General features: G+C 49.4%; 1 protein-coding gene across 1 annotated transcript in view; it reads left to right on the top strand.

Annotated features, from left to right (window-relative positions):
- NR2F6 (nuclear receptor subfamily 2 group F member 6) overlaps positions 1-3,165 on the top strand; it is a 210,066-nt gene extending 206,901 nt beyond the window's left edge. Inside the window, exon 4 of the mRNA XM_069648833.1 lies at positions 1,447-3,165. Coding sequence (XP_069504934.1) covers positions 1,447-1,721 — 275 coding nt within the window. The 3' untranslated portion in view covers positions 1,722-3,165. The remainder of the gene's footprint in view (positions 1-1,446) is intronic.
- Positions 3,166-24,211: the final 21,046 nt, after the last annotated feature.

Here is a 24,211-nt window from a genome sequence, read left to right as displayed (position 1 = left end):
CAATCAACATTACACAATCAATGGGATTACTTAATAGAAAAAACTGAAATATCTCTCCTGATGAGCCATTGAATAGTGAATGGTGAAACACGTGTTGAGAGATTACAAATAGGATGTATCAGACTGGAAAGCATTTCTTTTTAAAAATATTAACACAGAGCTAGCATAACAATTATTTTGAAAATTCGGGTTGGCGCAAAATAGTAATCCTTTCTACACAAACATTGCCAATTCCACACAACATTGGCAATTCCTGTAGCTATTGGTCAGCTCATTTCTCGGAGTGCTACAGTAAATGGTGTGCTGGTGATTGGTTGATAGTTCCCTGCATCGTTGGGGTTAGATGCAGGTTTGTTGCGTAAAGGTTTGACGAATGCTGTTTTGAAAGTGTGAGGCGAAGATCCCTTGCTTGATATCAAGCATTGAGGAGGACTACGGAGACAGGTGCTAGTTGGCATCTTTTATTGCTTTGTAGCAAGTGCATAGGTCGTCCAGTGGGCCTGCTTGATGGCTTGCGTTGACTTTGGAAAGGAAGTCCTTGGTAGAGCGAGATGGAATGCTGTTGGGGGGAAAGGCAGATCTTTTTTCAGTGTGGTTTCCCTTGAGAATAGTTAAGTTGGACCTTTCCTGGTTGTTTTGTATTTGAAGGGTTTTGCTGCTTACTTGTTACCAAATGGAGTCACACAGTTCTTAAAATGGTGTTGCTGTCCTGTTGCAGGCTGAATGCTTTTTGTATATGTGGGTGTTTTTGAAGACTTCCTTCTGGCCATGTTGCGCTGACTCCATTTCTTTTGCTCATTGGGCTTCTTTTGCTTTGTTCCCGCTTTGTGGGGTATTTCGGCGAAGAAGGTGGGGAGCAGACTCTGGTGAAATTCTTGTTGAAGACGACGATTTACAATGTATGACAAGCTGCATGATGTCACTTTAACCAGTTAATTGAGGTGCAGTATGCCAAGGTTTGCAGTGAGTGACTTAAGGGTGTCCTCCTTTTCTGGCCATAGATTGAAGTGTCCCAATATAGTAGACGACCAAAAAGGCACCAAATGTTTTGTTATCACGTCAGCCAAGTTCACCACAAAGGATGGGTTGTATGGTGGTTTGTAGATGAGTAGGAAGTTAAGTGTGGTACTGTATGTGGTAGGTATTATCAGGAGCAGTGATTTGCAGTTGGATAGTAGGAAGGGTGCTTCCTATTTGAACACTTTGCACTTATACATTTACTTTCTTAGTCATAAACTCATGTAAAACGAAATGATGCTCGCATCTAGTGTTGACATCACTTGCCAGTGGGGGAGGTGTTTAATACCAGAAAATCTGTCATCTTCCACTAATTGACAGCGTATTACTATTGGGGAAGAGGGCTTAATACTGGTTTTCATAATGTTGTTTATATGTTATCATGTTTGTTTCCTTTAATTGCCTTTCCTGTTCTGTGTGTTCTTACAGATGCCTGTGGTCTCACAGATCCTGTTCATGTGGAGAGTTTGCAGGAAAAGGCTCAAGTGGCCCTCACAGAGTATGTCCGTGCCCAGTATCCTTCTCAGCCACAACGCTTTGGACGACTATTGTTGCGGCTCCCAGCACTCCGGGCTGTGCCTGCCTCCCTTATCTCCCAGCTTTTCTTCATGAGACTTGTTGGCAAGACGCCCATCGAAACACTTATCAGGGATATGTTACTATCTGGCAGCTCCTTTAACTGGCCGTACTCGGCAGGCCAGTAAAAGCGCCTCGGAGGTATCTGTGAAATGCTTGCTATATGTCTAATTCCATTTCACTAGGTTGGCCTGTGAACACATTTATATCCACGGGATATAATCAAAGGATGATGAAGATCCTTTCAAAATAATCCAAGGAGCTACTGCGAAGTGGACCTCCCTTCTTTCTGGTGACAACCGGCTTTACCGTCTGACTTGATTAAACCTTCATACTCTTTATTTGCCTACGCCTTCTCGCTCTGTGCAGTCTGGTCGCTAATATCGGAACTTTCCTAGATAGGAGGCCATTTATTCTTCTCTGGACATTGAGTGTGCCCCCCTATGATGTGATATGTGCCATACTGTTCTCACTGGCAGAACTCTTTTACATCCGCTTGTCAAAACCACACACTGCAATCTATACATACCCTTCATTTCTCTGGCCTGCAGCGTTTTCCTTGGTTTCTTTTTTCTTTCAGAAAGTTCAGTCTGGGATGGCCAAGTTTAGGGAAAAGACCATCCACCAACATGCTGTATTGCTTAGGCAATTACAAGCCTTGTAATATTATTAAACGGAATGATTCAGAATATAGTTGGAGTAGTTTGAGGGACCATAATCGTCAAGCTGAAACCTGTGCACCAAACATTCACCTTTTGCATGGGAAAAGAGTTAAGAGCTCTGCAGTGACTAAGGACAATTTTAAGTATGTGTTAATGTTTCTTATGAAAAAGGCGGGACTAACACTTGGACGTTCCTCTAATTCAGGATACAGTATTGTGGCATGCTGAAGCAGATTTAAACAGCATTTCATTGAGGCCTACTGTGCAGTGCAACACATATGGAACTGGTCCCACAAATAGTATATGTAGGGGACATGTTCACCTACCATAGAGACTTGGAGGGGTGAAAAGCATTTTAGGGGCACTTACCGTTGTCAGGATTAAGAATGTCCTTTATTGCAACTCCATAAAGCAACCAAAAGGCGAGGAAGACTGCTGTTTTAAGGTGATCTAAAGACACTTCATAGCTCACCCATCTAAAGCGTTATGCTCTGAAGCAGTCTGAAGGGAATTTCCTTTACACAATGGAATCTCTTGGAGCTTTCAAAAACGAAACCCACTTTATAACCTTCCTTTCCAGTTCTTGTAAGAAGAGGCTTGTTTGACAATAGCAGTGTGTGTAAAATCTGCGTCCAATTGATGGTTAGCTTTGTTCTCTTATGGACACTTCAGTTTTGATGGCTGTCTTTGGAAATACTAGCGAATGCAGCTACCATCAAGGTTTCCTATACATGCAGCTCCTGCCACATAAACAAAACTCTTCAGTCCCGAAACCTTTGATTGTCTGATGTAAAGGCCGCCATTGCAAGCACAGATTTGTCAAAACTCGTATTAGATTTTCTTTAAATATTTGGGCAATGGCTATGATGGGTTGTCATTTCACAGTATATCGTAAATAACGCTGAAAGCCTTTCAAGGTGTGTTTTTTTTTCTTCGTTTTTTTTTCTTTTCTTTGCATGATTGAATACAATGCATCCCCTTATAGCCCCTTGAAAAGTTAATCACTGGGACATAAAGACTTGTCATTGACCAAGCAAACTCGTTGTTGTCGTAATGCCCCCCCATAGTGTATTAGCGAAGCCTAGTTTAGGTTGCTGTGCAGGCCAGAAGCCTCATAGCACAACTCCTTTCCTCTTCATTCTCTTGTGAGGTAAGTTTGTGTGTACATATATTGATCTTCTGTAAATGTATTTTCAGATTTGTTATATAACAAAGGACTATATACATGTTGTTTATTTTGCGCACATCAGAAAACCCCCGAACCCATATAATATGAAAAAGTTACTTCATGCAGGCTCCTAGAAGTGTTACTGAACCTGTTTGAAGAGAACGTATATTGAAAATGTGGGATCACGATCCTTTAAAGTAAGTGCAACCCTGCACAAAATACCTTCTAAATCAGACTGTAAGCTTCATTATGCAAGAGTGGGAGTAAGTGACGAGTTCAGGCACTTTGATATATGCAGATGGATGGGGGAAGACCTTTTGAGGGTTCGATGGCAAAGCAAATTGCCACAAGGTGAAAACTACTCGCATTTCCCCGTAGGCCACCCAACATGACCCGGTCCAGGTCAACAGCGATATTATTTGGTTAATTATTGACCCCCCCCCCCCCCCCCAGCACTTTCCGTCCTATGCATGTGATATCTGGAAATAAATGCATAGCACTTACAGAGCATAGATATGAATCAACACTAATTGCTCACCAACCTGCCCAACCTGCTTCTGAGCCTTTTTTTTTTTTACAGTTGCTTATTTTTCCCGCCTAGTGAAATGTGTACTGTTTCCCAACGTTCCTCATTCGTTATCACTGAATGTCGTTATTTGCTTTTTTTGTAACTTTCTTCTTTAGGTCCTCTAAGTGTCACCTTCTTGAGAAGTCTACAACACCATTTTTGGAAAGGTGTCTTTGAGGAAACTCCCTAAACCGATCCAGAGGGACCTTTTTTCTATTGATAGAGGACAAATACTCCCTCTCCCTTTAATCTATGAAAGTGAGTGGTTGGTATTAGTGTAACTTACACCGGCACCCACACTTATCTGAGGACAGCTTGGCCATCGTGCTGGTGACTAGTAGGCTCTCCGCTAAAAAAAAAAACATGAACATTAATAAATGTATCTTTGCCATGGTGCCTTGAGTGTGCAGCCAATAGTTTTTTCTTCTTCACTGTCCTGCTCGTGTCAACTCCTATAAGGCATATCTCACTAGTAACACTACAGACGCAGACACCTCTAGAGGGATGTTGATGCTCTTTTAAAAAAGGAAAATGTTATTCCTGCGGCCATGAAACCCTATCCTGTTTGGGATTGCAGCATTGTTCTCTGGAAACTAACATGTAAGGACAGGGTTGGTGGCAGCTCCATCCTTATACAGGAAGAGTGCCAACACATGAAGAGAACCATAGCTACTCCAATGAGTAACATAAACATAGTTTTCAATGTCTCTTGACAATGTTTTGTCGGAAACACAAATGCCGCCTGTTAATTGACACATTTCTCAGTCACCTAGCAAATAGACTGGGAATATTGACTCTTCCTCTAGCCAAGCTCCGTTTAGAGGCACACAAGCATTTTAGTCTGGATTGCTCCTTATTGAACATCTTTCAAAAGCACTAAATTCACAATGCCTTATTTTTGCATTTTATTTCTAATAAGGAAACCAGCCCCCTCTCTCCATTTTATGTGATTCTTTGGGTGCCCTTAGTATATAGATCTGTCCCTAAACAGTGTGTTTTTTGCCACAAACTGCATCATATGTGTCCTAATTTCCTAATTGGATAGGGAAGCGGGTATATCTGGTGCCCTGCCCAAATTCCCAGGGATTTGTTGGCAGTTTTTTTTGTTTAGGCACACGGAGCCCAAGACAGGGCATTACCATTTTTTATCACTTTAGGAATTGATATTGTAAAGAAACTTTGAGGCGTCAACCCACTGTTGCACTCATCTGTGCGTTTTCACTTTGTCTGCAGCAATATGGATTCCAGAAGTAGAAGATCCTCCCTAGATGACTGTAGATTAGGAACAATCAGTTGCTAACGTAGGACATATCTGGAGCCTGTCGAGCAGATTTGTATGAACACTCGACCTTTGACCGGTACTTTTTTCTTTTTTTAATGACCTTACATAAAATCTCAAGCATAGAAAAGGATGCCATAATCCGTGGTGATGTCCTGCTTGTTTAAAGATTTGTTCATTGGTGGTTAGTACTTTTTAAAATGTTTAAATTATTTTTGTTTAGGTAATGTTTGTGTGCATTATCAATTGCATCACAACTACTTTAGCACAAAACATTCCTGCCCACAGGCCACATAGGAGTCCGGAGCACGGATACTTTTCAGGGATATGAAAAGTAGCATTTTAGTCTGTGGATCCTACCGGAAACAACTGGGTTAGACCAACATGTGGCCCTCACAGCGCGCCTCTTTATATTGCCTGGTACTAGTTCAAATCATATCTGACTAGCTTTTTTTTATTTTCAATTGATTTAGTTTAATAAAAGTGTCTATTAAATCAGACTTTTTAAAATCTAAAGATTTGTATTTTCTCGCACACAATTTGTAGATTAAACTGTTTGCAGTGCACCAATGAATGACTGGAGTTCGTTATGGGTAAAAGGGTCAAATCAAATGGCAGGTCTATGCTGCGCTGACCAGGCCTACTTGTGCAAACCTGCTCTCTAATAGTTTTCCGTAATGGACATCTTTGCTTCTTCTCAGGGTTATCGTTTTAGCAGAAAAGAGGGAATGGTACAGGAAGGCTAGATTAGGCAGGACTCGATCACAAACACGGATTGTTAAAGTTCTGTTTTAAGTGTCTGAACCTATGATTGAACACCCTGCACAGAAAGACTGAACAAATGTGCTGTCTGAAACCCTGTTTACACACTACCTAAATTGTCAGTGTCCCAGAAAACCGTGTCGTTTTCCTCAGAATTTAAGTATGTTTAAACATGTTGCAAACGGTCTAAATCTCACACAGTATCTCTTTTCAAGCATTTTTTCGTTTTCTTTACATACTTGATTGATTGTTTTACAATTAAACACTGTGCTAATGCCAAAAAGAGTGTGAAGGGGTATAGCCAAAGATTAAGCATAGTAATAAAATACTTGTTTTAAACCTGCTAGTAACTCTTGTTTTTGGGAATGCTGGCCGTGTCGCTATTGTGCTTTGGGAGTAGTAACTGGAGTACCATCTGCTGCGGTGATTGTTGCATTGTGTGCTACCTTGAATAATATTTAAGTGTAACCTTTTCCACTGGCATGGTACATCATTAAAGTTCTTGATAAGTGTAGAGTATAGTTCGTTCATACTGGGTTAAGCAGAAATATAGCAGAAGGTTACCTTTTGGGGGCTTGGAGTGCCACAGACTAAAAGGTGTGCTCTGACTCCCATTACTTGGGGGCACAGCACTTAGAAATCCCCACATAAACAATCTGTGTGTGTATGTATGTGTGTGTGTGTGTGTATATATATATGGCTTGTGGATTTGCTTAGATCACATGCTATGCATATGCCGACATCTAGTGGTAGCCGTAGAGTATTACATTATTTTTTCCGAAATTCGGAAACGGGATGTCGACAAGTCATGCCAGTAATATTATCCCTAGTGTGACATCCTCTGTACCCATGGTCCTTCACGCGTCAAGGTCCCTCAGTTCTTCTTCAATGACTACTTCAACCGTCCTGACGAACTTTGACTGCGGCCTATCTAGGCCACAACGGGCCTCGGCCCATCAAAGTAGGGAGAGTCCGAAAAGCAGTGCAAGTTCTGCAAACTGTTTTGACCCCAAACACTAAAGGACCGGAAGTCTACGAGCTGGGCCCAACATGCCATGCAGGCCGAGGCCACTGTGGATGTGGAAAGAGCCTCCAGCGATGTCGGTGCCCTAAGAGATACAGAGGGTGATCAGGACCTGGCGGTTTCCCATGTGCGAGCCCCGGACTCCAACAGGCTGGCGGTTCTGCTGAAGAGACGACACCTCGTGGCTTAAGCACCCACGCTGCATGACACACAAAACACCCCCCACCCCCATGGCCGACAGTCGACTGCTTTGTCAGCGAATAAGCCACACGCTGTGTTGAAGGGAATGTCTGAAAAGTCCCTTTGCCATTGCAATCACGTACGCCACATGACAGGCCCCCAAAACAGACGGTAAAGTCTTTTCCTGACACCACAAGCAAAACAGACTAATCCTTGGGTGCTAGCAAACGTGCGTCGAAAAACGCATCGACGGCCCTTTCTAATAATTCCAAGATGAGAAGTCATTCAAAAAACACATACTGGACAGTCTCCTCCAGTCCAAAACGTTGAGGCACTCAAAATCTTAGACGCCCCTTTCCTCAGAAAACACTATTCCAAAGGATAAAGATCAATCTGCCCCTAGTGACACCCTTTGAGGGGCAATGCTCCATAAACATCTTACCCTACCACTCTGCCCACAAGTTTCCTGAGCTCCACTCAATGGACCCCTGAACAATTTGATAGAATAAAAAGGAGAATTTCTAGCCTCCAAGGCCCCACTCGAGGGGAAGCAACAAAAAATGTGCCTGCCGCCAAAAAGAAAACATCTGGACACTGCCCAGCCAAGTATCTCACAAAACATGCCTAAGGACCCAAACTACATTAACAATTAAGGCTCAAAGGACCCTGGTTCAATAGCAGACCAAGGTGACCTAGATGACACAGACCAATATTTCTATGATGTATACATCATACAATCTGTGGACCATCATGACCAACCCGTGGCTGACTCTACTGTGGATAATCAGCTGCAGTATGATGAACTCCTCTTAAAAGCTGCTGGGCATTTTAAAATTGATACCCAATAGGCACAAGTCGACAAGGACTTTGTAGAGGACATCCTTGGGGATATGAGGGCTGCAGCACAGTTCATACCACTCCTGCATTCAATCCAGAGGCGCATTCCGCCTTCTTTACTTACCCCCAATCTTACGAGGGCAGTTAACCCTTGCATTGAAAAGATATTCCGACCAGCCCCTTTGACCCATTGTACATCAGGGGTCAATTAAAGCCGGACTCTCTCATTGTGACTCCCACAAGGAATAGAGCGGGCACGCCCTTAGCCTCTGCCGAAACCCCTCCTGACAAAGAAAGCAATAAAATATTTACACTGGGCAGGAAAGTTGCTTCTTCGGCTGCATTCCAAATAAGGATAGCCAATAACACAACGCTCTTGGCAAGTTACAATTGCCACAAATGGGACTAAAACCACACAGCAAATCGACTTTGTCTCGGAATCCCTTAAAACACAGCTTTTAAAAACAGTAGCTGAGGGTAAGCAGATGACAAATTGCAGAATAATCTGGACGCAGCAGATAACGCAGGCCATATAGTAGCTGAGGGTACCCTCATTAAGCATCATGCATGGCTACGACAATCCGGCTTCAAACTGTAAAACCAAGCCACCCTGCTAAAAATGCCGATCAAACCTAATACCTTATTTGTGAAAGCAATCGAGGACGCACTGAAAAGTGCTAAAGAGTATGACACATTTCAGTGCCTGGGACAGCTGACAAACTTTCATGCAGAGAGGGGCAATGTATACATGCCATTTTCGAGGACAAAATTCCCAGCTGGCCTCTATCTACAACCAGGGCGGACAAGCTTCATCTTGGGGGTTCCATGCAAGGTCAATCCTCCCAGCAGAATTTTCAAAGGGGGCACAAAAGGTCAAGAAGTAGGGCCAGATCCTCCTCCACCAGAGGCTGCACCCCACGAAAGCAATGACCGCCCACACCAGCTCCCCTGCCATGCTTCTCCAGTAGGTGGTCGCAGTTGTCATTTTACCCACGCATGGGAGGGGATCCCATCAGACAAGTGGGTACATTCCGCCGGAGGCTATTCAATAGAACTCATATAAACACCGCCCAACCACCCGCCAAGACAGACAACACTGGAAGAACAGTCCATCCAGCGGGAATAGGTCAAAACACTGCTAGAAAAGGACGCCATAGAGATTGTCCCAGCAAACCAGGTAAACTAGAGTATCTATTCAATGTACTGCCTTGTGCCAATAAAAGACCTTAGAGTGTGCCCTGTCCTAGACCTGCGTTCTGAAAACACCTATGTCAAGCAACAAAATGTTGCATGATTACGCTACAAGAAGTAATCCCACTACTAAAACAAGGGGACTCTATGTCAACATTAGACTTGAACGATGCATACTTTCATATTTCAATGTTCGCAGCGCACAGAAAATTCCTGCGCTCCAAGAAAGAAAATCAGCACGATCAATTCAAGGTGCTACCCTTCGGCATAGCCTCTGCTCCAAGGGTATTCACTAAGGTATTGGTGGTAGTGGCGGGAAACTTATGCAGACAATCCCAGTGTACCCTTATCTGGATGACTTGCTTGCAGGTTTCGGGGGAATCCCCTGTTAGCCAAATACCCAAAGATCAATCAACCTTCTGTTTCAATTGGGGTTCTCAATCAATGAGAAAAAATGAAGCCTTGTATCAAGCCAAACCAAACAGAGGGATTCTTCTCCTCAAACGAAAGAGTTCAAAATATACTTCTGCAAATATCTCATTATCTGGCTGGTCGTCAAATAACCGTATGCAAAGCAAGGCGCCTACTCGGGGATGATGGCTTCATGCATTTATCTGGTTCCAGGCACATGCGCCCAATGCAAGAGTGGTTAGCGTAACAGTGGTCTCAGGCAAGTGGTCAGTGGGACGAACTAATGGTGGTTTCGCTAACACGAGTACAAGCACTACACTGGTGGACAAAGGAAAATCTGTTAAAAGGGTATCCCTTTAGCAATCCTCCAATACAATCAATAGTTACAACAGATGGCTCACTCTCAGGATGGGGAGCCCACCACACAGGGCATGGCCTGTGGAAACAGATCACAGCCCAAAACCTTCTAGAACTACTGGCGGTGCTCAAAGCCCTGCAAGCTTTCCAACTGCCTTTGACAGGCCAAACAGTGCAGGTCCTCACAGACGGCACCACTGCCATGTTCTACATAAACAAGCAGGAAGGCACACACTCTACAAGTCTGTCCAGGCTATCCCAGAAAATGTGGAAAGTTGGCACTCCAGGGGAACTTGTTCCTAGTGTCTTAAGTGGCAACTCAACAGAGGAATTCTAGACAATGTCTTCTCCCTCTGGGGTTTTCCTTTAGGCTCGGTCGCCACAAGTCTAAACGCACAATGCCCAGACTTTGCATCCAGGTTTCCCCAACCCAAATCCAAGGTGAGCGCCCTGTGGATGAGCTGGTCAGGAAAATTTGCTTACGCTTTTCCACCAATACCACTCCTCAGCAGGATAGTGCACAAGATTCACCAGGAACAAGCAACTCTAATCCTGGTTGCTTCTATGTGGAGGAGACAACCTTTGTTTCCACATCTGCTCAAACTGGCGCTGTGTGAACCAATCGAGCTCCCGTGCCCCTACAACATGCTATCCCAGCCTAGGGGGAACAACATTCTACATATATCCTCAGTCTATGAACTTGGCAGCTTAGCTTCTGAAGTCGTGGACATTTAAAATTGTCTCAAAGGTGTATGGAAATCCTCTAGGAGGCACGCAGACCAAACACCAGGCACTGCAACTTCAAGAGAAGATTTCTAATATGGTGCCGATCAAAGAATATAAACCCTATTGAATGTACTCCTTCACACATTCTTTTCTACATGCTCCCCTTACTAGACTCTGGCCTAGTATTCACCTCCATCAAGGTTCAGCTTGCGGGTCTGTCGGCGTACACCACTTCACAAAACAAGGTGTCCTGGTGGAAAGTCCCTGTTAAGGCTTTCATGGAGGGAGTAAAGGGACTGTATTCCCCCGCTACCCCCATCTCCAACTCACCTCCATGTTGTGATCTCAGTGTGGTGCTCTCAAAGTTCATTGGTCCTCCCTTCGAGCCTATGCACAAATCCATCCTTGAGCACCGAACATACATCTTTCCTAGTAGCCTTCACCTCCATAAGAAGGGTTAGTGAGCAACAAGCTTTGTCAGTGCAAAACCCAATATTTGTTATCCACAAGGACAAGTTGGTTCTATGAACACACCCTAGGTTTTCACCTACATTCTTATCGAAGTTCCATGTTAACCAATCCATTGAACTACCCGCTTACTTTCATAATCCTTCAAACTCAGCTGAGAAAAACCTCCATACACTGGATGTAAGGAGGGCAGTTTTGTACTATGCATACAAAACCGGTAAGAAAAACAATCGACGGTTTTGCTCAATAGCAACTGGCGGGGAAACGTGGTCATGTTTTGAAGAACCCCATCACCAGATAGATAGTGAAATGCATACAGCTTTGCTTCTCCATATTAATGAACACGCTGCCTTTCACACCAAGAGCTCACTCTACCAGAGATCTGGGAACTCCTTTGGCTTTTATTGCAAATGCCCCTCTAGACGTCATTGGCAAAGCAGCTACATGGATTTCCATACATTCTGCAGCATGGGGTCTGGCATGGATTCACATGCTCATGAATATTCCCCGTCAGGCTGAGAATCCTCAGTAAAGAAAAAATCTTTTTCAGTTTTGTTTCTGAACTGTCTTTCTACTAATAACCAATCACTACTAGTCTCTGGATCATACTGCCCCCAGCCAATGACTGCCCTCTACCTAAGCCCCTCCTCTGACAGCCATCTTGAGATTTTTACTGCACGTTTAAGTGTTGGGAGTCCTCGTGCTTGGCTCTCGAACTTTTACTGCGTGTTGAGTTTTTTCAAAGAGTTTACTCTAATTTATCGGTGAAATTCGAGCCTCAAGCTCCACCGATTCATCTTCCGGTTAACAGGGACCCGTTTTGGAATTTTCTATGCCCCTTAAGGGTGATTTTCCATCGAATTTCACTTCTTGGAAGATTCTGCAAGATCTTTGAGGCCTACCTCGCATGGTCATGGCTCAAGACAAAGGAGACTCCACGCCCATTGGATCCAAGCTGTTCAGGAACTGCCCAGTATGTGGACTGCAGAACTTCTTCAAGGAGGATGAGCACTCTCGGTGTCTCTACTGCCTGCACTCCGAAAAGTCACACGTGGAGGAGGAGGAGGAGGAGGAGGAGGACTGTGCGTTCTGCAAGAACATGTCCGTCCGGACCATGGAGGACCGTCAGAAACGACTCGCTGACTGGCTGGAGGCGAAGAGCCCGGCAGCAGGTGAGCTGCCTTTTAAGACCTTTGAGGGCACTCTGGTGACGGGGACCCAAAAGAAGGCAAAGCACCACAGGTCTGCGGGCACCGGGAGCGCCGTTGGTTTGGTCTCATCGGCTACCAGGCCTGGCACAATGTCACCCACGCCATCAACCACGAGCCAAAGCTCCAGCTCGGTGAAAAGGAAGTCTGAGAACCCGGGTAAGCTTCGGGAGAAGCCCTGGTCGATCCCAGCAGAGAAAGCCAAGGGGGTGCAAGGCGGTGACCCCCAACCCCCACGGTGAAGGCCTCCGCATTGCCTAAGGTCGTGAAGGCCCAGATTCACCCGGCTAAGTTATCCATTGAGGGAGACGTGGTGTCCCTGGCAAAGTCCACAGAGGCGACCCCAGTGGAGGGAATAGTCTTTCCAAACGATCAATAAGACCCCTGTGAAGACCCGGGCCAAGAAGGAGGGAGTTGGGCAGGTAGTCCTAGCGGACTCGGATACCTCATCCGAGGACTAGCTGTCTGTCATCAAGGCAGCCCTGGACAAGAGGTTTGAGGAGGTCAGGGCCTGCGGTTAGGATCCCAACGAGGCGGAAGTAGGAGTGAGAGTGGAACCGACAAAGAGCAGCAGGTTGAGGAGGAACCAGAGGAGCCTTGGACGATGCTCCTGTCTCAGTCGATGCCAACACAGTCAGACAGGTCGAAAGACATCTTGCTGGCATTGCACACGGAGTAGAGGACAAGGTTGCCCTTACCGCCAGCGGATGATCCAGCGGCTCCTGTACCATCAGGGAGCCCTCCAGCCAAGCAGAGGAGAGTCCATCCACCCCCACCTTTCCATCCATCACCTCCATCCCCTCCGAGGGATGAGATGGAGAGGACGGAACAGATCTCCCATCGCCCCATCCCCAGGCTTACCCTACGGACGAAATTGGCTCATTTCACGCCATGATCGCGAGATTCTCAGAGCTCTTCAAGCTATGCCCTGAAGAGCAGAAGAAGACGGGAGGCCAAAAGGAAAACCGTACTCTGTCCCGCTGTGGACGACATCTGGGATGAGGGACTGTCCCTTCTGAAGAACCCGTCCACGGCCCCTGCGAAGAGAGACCGGTATGAGAAGAAATACCAGGTCCCGCTCCTATGTGCCTCAGGGCGCAGCCGTCTCCGGGCTCGGTAGTCTCTGTGGTGGCCAAGAAGAAATCGGCAAGGGTGGCGGCATCGACTTCCACTTCCCTGCCGGACGGCGAGGGGAAGAAGCTGGACGCCATTGGACGTCGTGTCATTGAGGCGGCCAATACTCTCGCTATCGTGGCCTGCTACGATAGGGAGCACCGGTTTAAAATCGCCCCCCACGCCCCATCTCCTCCTGGACTTCCTCCCGGACGACAAGAGAGCGAAGGCTCTCGAAATACTGCGGGAGGGCGAGGTGGCTTCGGATCACGCCATCACGGTAGCCACAGACATCGCCGACACCTGGTTTCGCCAGATGGGCAACAGCGTTTGCCTTCACCGGCGCGGTTGACTCAGGGCCACCGACTTCCGTCGGGACGTGCAGAGCAGGGTACTGGACATGCCCTTCGACTGGAACAATCTGTTCGGCAAGGCAGTGGACGAGTCCCTGCAGGCCATCAAGGCGGACACCAAGACTGCCCGTGCCCTGGGCATGCTACATTAGCGACAGCCGTCCTTTTGCACCTCTGGAGGCAACCAAGGTGCCTCCAAAGGATTCGGTGGCAGCTCTTCATCATACCACCAGGCGGCCCGTTCTTCGTCGCAAGAAGCCTACAGAGGCTGCAACAAGGCTGGTGGACATCGTCGCCGCCTTCGCCAATGGGTCAAGGCCTCGGCGAAGCAGGACTGAACTGACCATGATGTCGGGCCCCCACCCGAGCAACCCAGTGGGAGACCGGGTGGCAAAATTCGTCAGCGTGTGGGAATCCATCTCCACCGACTGTTGGGTGCTGGATGCCCTGGCCTACGGGCACACTCTGGAGTTCCAAAGGAAGTGCCCAAACTTTCCACCGGTGGCCAGGAAAAAAAAAACACATCCCACAACTACTTCTGGAGGTACAAGCGATGCTGGCAATTGGCGCAATAGAACTCGTCCTGAAGAGGTTCCGGGGCTCTGGAGTATACTCACCTTACTTCCTTGTCTGAAAGCAGACCTGTGGCTGGCGGCCTATCCTGGACCTCCGCCTCCTCAACAGGTACATAAAATCCCAAAAAATTGCGGATTGTCACCCTTCAGCACATGCTGGGACAGCTGGTAGAAGGGGACTTCTTGTTGTTGCTGGGCGGGCCTTGAGGATGCATACTTCCACATCCCCATACATAAAGGACATCGAAAGTTTCTTTGCTTCATGGTCCAGGGGCAGCACTACCAGTTCAAGGCACTGCCCTTTGGTTTGAAGTCGGTGCCAAGGGTGTGGCGGCATAGCTGTGCCTGCAGGGGATCCACGTCTACCCCTTACTCCTACGTCCCGTCCCCTCCCCTTTCCTCCATACTTGTGGGACATCTCTCCGTCCTGTGGGACGGGACCGGAGCACTTTGTAAAAAGCATCCACATTTTTCCAAAAATTTGTCCTTCCTCTTTCCTGCGTGGGGCCCGGCACGCGGCTGTAATCCCCGCCCACCTTGGCTCCGCCCCGTGCATCGCCCCTCAGTCCTTTTCTCCGCTCTATCGGGGCCGGACGCACTTGCATCCTCGGAAGACTCTCTGGCTCTCGCTAGCGTTCGTCTTCTAGTCTGTCTATGTCTTTTTAAATTAGACTTTCCAGACTGTTCTTCGGGTCATCGTCACTTTGCGAGGGCGGATCCCCATCCTCTTTGTTTAGATTGTTTGGATCCGGAACACCGTTGGGACTCCTGTTTTTACTGTGACTCCCTTTCGGTCAGGGCTCTTCAACGTCGGTTGGAACGGTGGGAGGAGGTGTTCCGACGCACTCCTCCATCTCATTTTCCCGGGTTCCTCTCGAGCTGGGAGGGGCGTTGATCGCTCTGTCACCAGGGTTTGCACTGAGGTGCCTGTTGGGCCTAATAATTCTACAGGAGTTTTCTCCGAGGGTCTCCGTAAGGGGCCTGTGTACACCGGAGTAACTTCCGAGGCCCCTCCTGTGGGGGCTGTGTGTAGACCCAGTTCTGCTGAGTCACAGGGTACCGGAGCTTGCTCTGAGGCCTCTCTTTCGGCTTCCCTTAATAACAAGACCGGGGTGCGCCCCGAGGCCTTGGCTGGGCTTGTGTTTACCGAACGGATGTTCGAGGCCCGTGCTGATAAGGCTATTACCGGGCCTACCAGCAGTTCTGAGGGGCCGGGCAGGGCCCTGTCGGTGAAAGCGGTTTCTCACCGTTCCCGCTCTTGTGGTGATACCAGATCTGTTGAGGGGGCAAAGAAGCAAGGTTCTTCTTTTACCGGCAGTGCCGAGGTCCTTCCTTCGAAGGCTCAGTTGGCGGTTGGTATGTCGCAGAAACATTCCAGGCCTCATAGTACCGGCTCTGCCGAGGTTTTGTTAAGGCTAAAATTAAGACCTCTGATCCATCGACGGGGACCCCTGCCTCACCTCCTCACGTGCCGCAGTTCCCCTCAGATGAAGACAAAATGGCGGCCGTTCCCACCACGGCGGCCATTTTAGGTACTACCCACACAACTACGCCATCGGCCTCTGGTGTAGGGTTCGGTCCCTTGGGTGAACCTAAGGTCAGTTGTGCGTATCCTTACCGGCCCGTTTATGATTGGAACGCCCGGATGCCTCTTCCGCACAATGTTTCGTTGCCTGCAGGGGCGGCCCCTTTGATTTATGTGGATACGTCGGCGGAGGGCCTGGCATGGCACCCTTCTCCGTTACGTCTCTGGATTTGTCCACCTCATGAGGCCTCCTCGGGTTCCAAAGCAATGAGGACGCTTTTTTTGGTAAGTTTCAAGCGCTTATGCGCACCGACCCCATGAGGGAGTATTTCAAAGGGCTTTTTAAGGAAATTTGTGCACCAGCGCCTCCGGCTCCACCCGTTCCTCTGGTGGTTCCGCCGACGCCTCCTTTGCCCGTGGTGCCTGCCCATGCTCTTCCGCCTTTGCCACCGTTGTCCCAGTGGACAAGGCAGTGCCTGACACGGTTCAGCAGGATCCTGACCTGTTAGATGACCCTCAAGGCGAGCAGGACAACGAGGACCTTCCCCGCTCTGGTAGAGCTTTTCATGACCGGGTACTGGACATGATGAATTTCTTAGATGTCCCGGTTCCCGAGGCACCTGCTCCACAGGAGGGCGTGCTTTCTGGGGCGTTCACCCTGTCTCCTTTGGAGCGTACCGGCCTTTTCCTGCAGAAGGATGTTTTGGCTGAGGTCCGAAGAGTCTGGGAGAAGCCACACTCAGGACGTTTTGTCAATAAAAAGATTGACGCGAGGTACAGGCTGCACTCTTCGGAGGAAGTGGCCTTGTCTTGTCCGCCTCCCTCCTCCGCAGTGGTGGCTGCGGCCACGTTGCAGTCCAGACCTGCAGCATCCTCTTCCGCGACGGCTACTCAGGTCTTGGGAAAGGAGGACAAGCTCCTGGACTCCCTAGGGAGGAAAATCTTTGCCAATTCGGCCTTGCAGCTCAGGCAGGCCAATGCCAAATTGATTTTGGCGCGAGCTAACATGCGGATGTGGAAAGGTCTGTCGGAGTTTGAGGAGCACATTCCGGTCGAGAAGTTGGGAGATTTCAGAGGTGGCCTTTCCGATGCCAGGGTCGTGGCCCAGTATCTCCTGGAGGCTGCGGCTCATCACGTAGACACCTCGGCTCGGGGCATGATGCTCGGGGTTGATAACTCGAGGCAAGCGTGGTTGCATGCCACTAAGTTTTCGAAGGAAGTGCAAGACAAAGTATTGGACCTTCCATTCGATGGTAAGGAGCTTTTTCATTCTTCTACTGATGTAGAGCTCACCAAAACCAAGGATAGCACTCAGACGGCTAAATCATTGTCTGTTCTGGTTAAAGCTCCTTTCAAACCTCAGAGACCGTTATCGCAGAGTCGACCTTCTTCTGGTTTCAGGGGCTTCCTCGACCGCAAATCGCACAGAGTGGATACTCCTGCGGGAAATAGACAACAGCGTACGCGTTATTTCTCCCGCTCCTCAGCCTCCTCATCGGGTTCAGGTGGCACCGTCACCGATAAACCTGCCAAATGAGGTTTTTCCATGCTTGCACGAGACCCCGGTGGGAGGACGCATTGCGTCTCATTGGGAGGCGTGGCAGACCATCACAGAAGACAGATGGGTCTTGTCAGTCGCTCGGGCGGGCTTCCGCTTACATTTACCCCCTACCCCACCCCTCAACCCTCCTTTTCAGCTGTCGGGCTCACCCTCCCTCAAGGCCGAGGTTCAGAAACTTCTGCTCCTCAGCTGTGGAACCCGTTCCCCTTGGGGAGCGAGGGGAGGGCTTCTACTCCTGGCTGTTTACGGTGCCCAAACCCAACCAGGCTGGCCTGCGCACCATCCTAGACCTTTCCCAGTTCAATCTTTCCCTACCCCAAGTGAAATTCAAGATGATCACGCCCGGCCAGATTCGCTCCTCGTTGCAGGCGGGCAATTGGCTCAGCGTGGTGGACCTTCAGAATGCGTACATGCATATCCTAATTTGGGCTCCACACAGGAGGTACCTCCGTTTCTCTTTGGGAGAGGAGCACTTCCAGTTTCGGGTGCTTCCTTTTGGCCTCAGCTCGGCGCCGCGTGTCTTCACGAAGATGATGTCCGTGATTGCGGCCTATCTTCGTCTTCAGGGTATCCATGTGTATCCTTATTTGGACGATTGGCCTCTACGCAGCCCTTGTCCGCTGGCGGCAGCGGGCAACCTCCAGTCTCTCCTTCAGCTCCTGTTCCATCTTGGGCTGTCGGTGAACTGGCAGAAATCCTCCATGACGGTCTCTCAGGACCTGATTTTTCTAGGTTTTCGTTGGAACACGATCGACTGCAGAGTATACCTGACCGGGGACAGAATGGCGGATCTGTTGGCCACGTGTCAGATGTTTGCGCAGTCGGAGAGTATGTCGGCCTGGTGGTTCCAGAGGCTTCTGGGCCTCATGGCCCCGTGTCTGCTGGCTCTTCCTCTTCTCAAAATGAGATGGACCCAGATGGCCCTTCGGAATTCATGGCGTCAGGCAGTGGACCCAGACTCTGTGCGGATAATGATTCTGGATTCCATGAGAGTGGACGTGGACTGGTGGTCATCTCTCAGCAATCAGTCTGGGGGCGTGGGGTTTCAGGACCCGTTCCCTATGGTGACGATCACGACGGACTCCTCCCTCCTAGGGTGGGGTGCGACGTTAGATCTCCTTCAGGTCTCGGACCTCTGGCCGCCTCAGGACAAGCTCCTGCACATAAACCATTTGGAGCTTCTGGCGATTTTCTTGGCGCTCAAGGCGTTCAGACCGGTCATTGTCAACAAAGTGGTCCGCATAAGAACGGACAATGTGGTGTCAATGTGTTACATCAACAAGCGGGGGGACGAAGTCTCCCCCCCTCCCCCCTCCCTCGTGGACCTGTCCATCCAGATTTGGGAGTGGGCCGTGCTTCATGGTGTCTGGCTGTCTGCAGTGCACTGCACATCCTGGGCCAGCTGAATGTCACAGCAGATGCCCTCAGCCGGCGGACAGTGGTCAGCTACGAGTGGGAGTTGAAGGCGGAGGTCCTCTCAGGGATTATCTCGCGCTGGGGCACACCGCAGGTGGACCTCTTTGCGACAGCGGCGAACAAGAAGCTTCCTCTGTATGCCTCCAGAGGGGGGCTGGGAGCCTCCTCTCTGGGGGATGCTCTAGAGATTCCATGGCACAGCATGAGAGCTTACGCCTTCCCGCCTCTGCCTCTAGTTCACTGGGCAATTTGGAAGTTGAAGAACTCGGTGAACTGTTCTCTTCTACTGATAGCCCTGTGGTGGCCAGGTTTTGGTTCTCAGAACTCCAACACCTGTCGGTTTATCCGCCGATCAGGTTACCGGTAACTCCCGATCTTCTCCACCAAGGGGAGCAGCAGCTGTGGCACCCCTCCCCACAATCGCTTAGCTTGGCAGCTTGGTGCCTGAGTTCAAGTCTTTAGAGCATCTGAATTTGTCTGCGGATAACATGCGCATTATCCAGGCAGCCAGAAAACCCTCAACCAGATCTCAGTACAAGAGTAAATGGCTCAGGTTCTGTCATTGGTGTCTAGAGAAGAAATTGGATCCAAGGGGGGTCACGGGTGACACGGTGTTGTCCTTCGTGTCCTCCCTAGCAGAGTCAAGGGTTCATGTTCTGTCATGCAGGACTTACCTTTCAGCGGTCTCTGCTTATCTTTATGGATCAGTGTTCGTACTCTCTGGCTAACCCAGTGGTAAAGAGGCATTTCACTGGTTTAACACGCCTTTACCCTCCAGTTCGTAATCCGCACCCGCCATGGGACCTGAATGTTGTCCTGACGGCACTGTGCCATAAACCCTTTGAGCCGATGGCTACTGTGGACCTCAAGTACTTGTCTTGGAAAGTGTCCTTTTTGGTCGCCGTCAGATCGGCAAGGAGAGTGAGTGAGCTCCAGGCATTGTCGGTGGAGCATCCTTTCTTGGTCTTTCACAAGGACAAGGTAGTCCTTTGAACTAATCCGGCTTTTCTGCCGAAGATAGTGACCGAATTCCATTTGAATCAATCGATCTCCCTACTGGTCTTTTTTCCGAACCCCGCCTCTGAGGCGGAGAGGGCTCTACACTGTCTTGATGTCCGAAGAGCTCTTAAGTTCTACCTGGATAGGACTTCTGAGCTTAGAAGTTCTTCTCAACTTTTTGTGACTTTTGGCAACCCTCAAGGCAAACAGGCGTCTAAGGCAACTATTTTTAGGTGGATTGCTGCCTGTATCATGGAGTCTTTCACTGTCCAAAAGCTGAAACCTCCTAAAGGTATTCATGCACACCTGGTGCGGGACAAGGCAGCTGCGGTTGCTTTTCAGAAGTATGTTCCCGGGGAGTCCATCGCTAGGGCAGCTACTTGGGCCTCTCCATCTGCTTTCTGTAAGCATTACTGCCTCGATATGAGTTCTAGAGCTGATGCTCAGTTCGGTCAGGCTGTGCTGAAGAACCTTTTTCAGTAAGGGGTATTTCCATCCCCCCATAGTTCCTGTAAGGAGTGCTTGGGAATCTCCCACAAGTATGGAGGAAAGGGGACGGGACGTAGGAGTATTATTACCAGGTTACTCACCGTAGTGACCACCTTACTCCTAGTCCATAGTCCCCTTTCCTCCATACGCCCGCCCGCCGTCCCCTCTAATAAGGTTCCTCTGTATTGGTAATGGGTCTCTGACCTGGCAAAGAAAAGGACTGAGGGGCGAAGCACGGGGTGGAGCCAAGGTGGGCGGGGTTACAGCCGCGTGCCGGGCCCCGTGCAGGAAAGAGAGGAAGGACAAATTTTGGGAAAAATTTGGATGCTTTTCACAAAGTGCTCCGGTCCCGTCCCACAGGACGGAGAGATGTCCCACAAGTATGGAGGAAAGGGGACTATGGACTAGGAGTGAGTAACCTGGTAAATCTGGATGATTGGCTCATCCGAGCGAAGTCAAGGGAACTCGCTGTCTACCACACAGCGAGGACCGCCTGCCTGCTCACGGAACTGGGGTTCTCGATCAACTTTGAGAAGTCCTGCTTGGTGCCATCGCAGGACGCCCTATTCCTAGGGGCCAGGCTGAATACGGTGGCTCAGTTAGCTTCATCGTCGGAGGAGAGGATAAAGGCCATCCTGAACAAGGTACAACGGCTGTTGACCATGAAAGTAGCCAGGGTGAGGTCTATCAAGTCCCTGCTCGGCATGATGTCATGCATCTACCTTGTGCGTCTGTGCAGGTTGCGGATGCGGCCACTGCAGGAGTTCCTCGATGCCCGTTGGATAGAAGTGGTGGGAAACTTCGAAGACAAGATCTCACTCAATGAGGCTTTCCGTCAAGCGATCTGGTGGTGGGGCACCGGCGCGGCTCTCGCGGCAGGCATGGACTTCCAGACCCCAGCACATCATGAAACGGTGACGACTGATGCCTCCCTGGAGGGATGGGGCACGCACACACACCAGAGATCTCCATGTAAGAGGCCTTTGGCTCCTGGAGAAGAGGTCACTGCACATCAACGTCCTGGAGCTCCGGGCCATGTTCTGAGCCCTCAAGGGCATGGTGGTATGGGTCTTCACCGACAATACCACCACAATGTTCGGGGACACCAGATCTCCAGCTCTATCCAAGGAAGCGCAGGCTCTGTGGCGCTAGGCAGTCGCCCAAGGGATGTTCCTGGTACCCTTTCACCTGGCAGGAGTGAAGAACACCATCGCCGACTCACTCAGCAGGGAGCTGCGCTCTTGCCACGAGTGGGAGCTTCAGCAGGATCAAGTAGATCTTCTATTCCGATGAACACCAAGTGCCGGAGGTTCGCCAGCAGGTTTCCCCAGCCGGGAACCATGGGGGATGCCTTCTCCTTCCCCTTCCCCTGGGACAGACTGTTCCTCTATGCATTCCCACCGTTGCCGCTACTATTGCGACTCATCAGTCAACTCAAGACAGTCCCAGTGCAGGATGATCCTCGTCGCACATGAGTGGAAGAGTTTTTCTGTCTGGTGCCGTGCACAGAAGATCAAATCTCTATGGATTACGGCCCCTCAAGTGCTGCCGTACTTGCTGTCACTGGCCAAGGCAGGGCTGGCACATGCCTCCATCAAAATTCATCTGGCGGCTATCTCCCGCTACAGCAGAACTCCGGGGTGGTCATTGCTGTGGTCCCACCGCCTGGTGAAGGAGTTCATAAAAGGAGTGTTCCGCTCGTTCCTACCGGTGAAGGACCCGGCCCCGGCGTGGGGGCTCAACGTGGTGCTGACCAGGCTAATGGGTCCGCCATTTGAGCCTTTGCATTTGGCACCCCTGAAATTTCTATCATGGAAGACAGTGTTTCTTGTGACCATCACCTCCGCACGATGAGTGGGAGCGATCCAGGCCCTCTCCTGTAAACTGCCGTACCTGACATTCCACCACATAAGGGTAGTGCTGAGGACGCACCCCTCCTTCATGCCCAAGGTGCCGTCGGATCTCCACCTCAAGGAGCCCTTGGTGTTGCCTGTTTTCTTCCCGTCGCCGGCTGAGAGGACTTTGCACTTGCTGGATGTGGCTAGAGCGTTGCAGTTCTACGTGGACTGCACAAAAAGTTTTCGGAAGACATCACTGCTGTTTGTGGATTTTGGCCCTGTGAACTAAGGAAAGGCCCTCTCCAAGGCTTCCATTTCCAGATGGCTTTCCAGATGGCTTGCCCGGCCGTCCGAGAGCCCACTAGACCAGAGCGACCGCTGCTACTACGGTGTTCCTGTCTGATGTGCCCCTGCTAGACATCTGCAGGGCAGCTGCGTGGAGGTTGATGCACACCTTCATGAAATTCTACTGCGTCGACCGGGATTCCAGGGACGAGTCCAGAGTCAGCCAAGCAGTGCTGTGCAACTTGTTCGCTTGAAGGTGAGCCTGGCGAGGAGGTAAGAGCTTCTTAATGTTGTTGTTAAAATGCTTAATGTTGAGCCTTGCCACCTCCCGTGGTTGTGCATGTGTGTACTGCTATGTATTCTTGTATTCATGAGCATGTGAATCCATGCCAGACCCCATGCTGGTGAAGGAACAAGTTACTTACCTGTAACTGTTGTTCTCCAGCATGGTTCTGGCATGGATTCACATGCAAACCCTCCCTCCAACCCCTCTGCGGCTCTTCTCTTGGTCCTACTGCCAATTTCCATGCTACCAAATCTGAAGATGGCTGCCAGAGGAGGGGCTTCGGTAGAGGGCAGTCATCGGCTGGGGGGCAGTATGACTCCTGATACTGCTCGCTAGACTATGCATAGCATTTGATCTAAGCAGATCCACAAGCCTCAGAAAGGATGCATTACTCAACGTAATCGTATTTTTGATGCTTGTTAATCTGCTTAGAGTCCCATTCTGTGCATATAGTCTGACATCTATTGGTAACCAAAGAATACTGCATCTTGTCTTTCGAGGCTTGAAAGGGGACGTTGCATAGGCGTGCCTCTAACACTATCTCTAACGTGTTGTGTAATGTACCCATAAACCCTCACGGCTCTAGGTCCCTCAGATTGTTTTTTACCACACAGCTAGCTGGTCGCCTTATGCGGAGTTTCACCTAAATTGCAAATTTGTTAAAATCCTGACCTTTGGTTGTTTATATAATGCTCGTCCCCTCTTCGATTCCTCAACCGCCACTGAAGACAGAACAGCAGACTTGGACGGCTGGTGTTCGGTCGACGCTGTCGACCGCATGGCCGGGCCTTCTGGCCGGCCTACACAGTAGGGAGAGTGAGGTCTGGGGGTTTCCTTTCTTTTTAAGAATTTCTTTCCTTCTCCCCTCTCTTTGCCCCTTTGGTATTGTCATTGCTTTAGTTTACCTGCGCTATGCACAGGACTCCCTTCAAATTGTCCTTCCTGTAAGGGAAAATTTCCCTGGAAAGGCAAGCACCCTCGGTGCAATAAGTGTCTCCCCCTCAATCACGTTGAGGTGTCCTGTCTGCACTGTAAGCTCCTACATCCTAAGACCATAAAGGACCGTTTTGTCAAAAGGTGGGCAGCCTATGCGATGTCGCAGGCCGAGGGTAGCTCTGCCCTAGCCGTCGAAAGTGATGAGGCCCATAGCATGACCATGGCTCGGATGCCATTGACCTTACGACAGAGCACACTCGTTCCAAGATGTCCGCCCCCAGCCCTGATAGGCACGACACAAGTCCTGCTATGGGGAAGATGCAAGCCAGCGATGAGGTCGCACCCACTTCACATGGGACTAAATACACAAACCCCTGTATCTCAGTCGAAGCGGTCCAAGG

The sequence above is a fragment of the Ambystoma mexicanum genome, chromosome 1p (assembly GCF_040938575.1).
Source record: "Ambystoma mexicanum isolate Mex_15411 chromosome 1p, UKY_AmexF1_1, whole genome shotgun sequence".
Classification (NCBI taxonomy): Eukaryota; Metazoa; Chordata; class Amphibia; order Caudata; family Ambystomatidae; genus Ambystoma; species Ambystoma mexicanum.
Note: the sequence above shows the minus strand (reverse complement) of the source record. Positions and strands in the feature narration are given on the sequence as shown.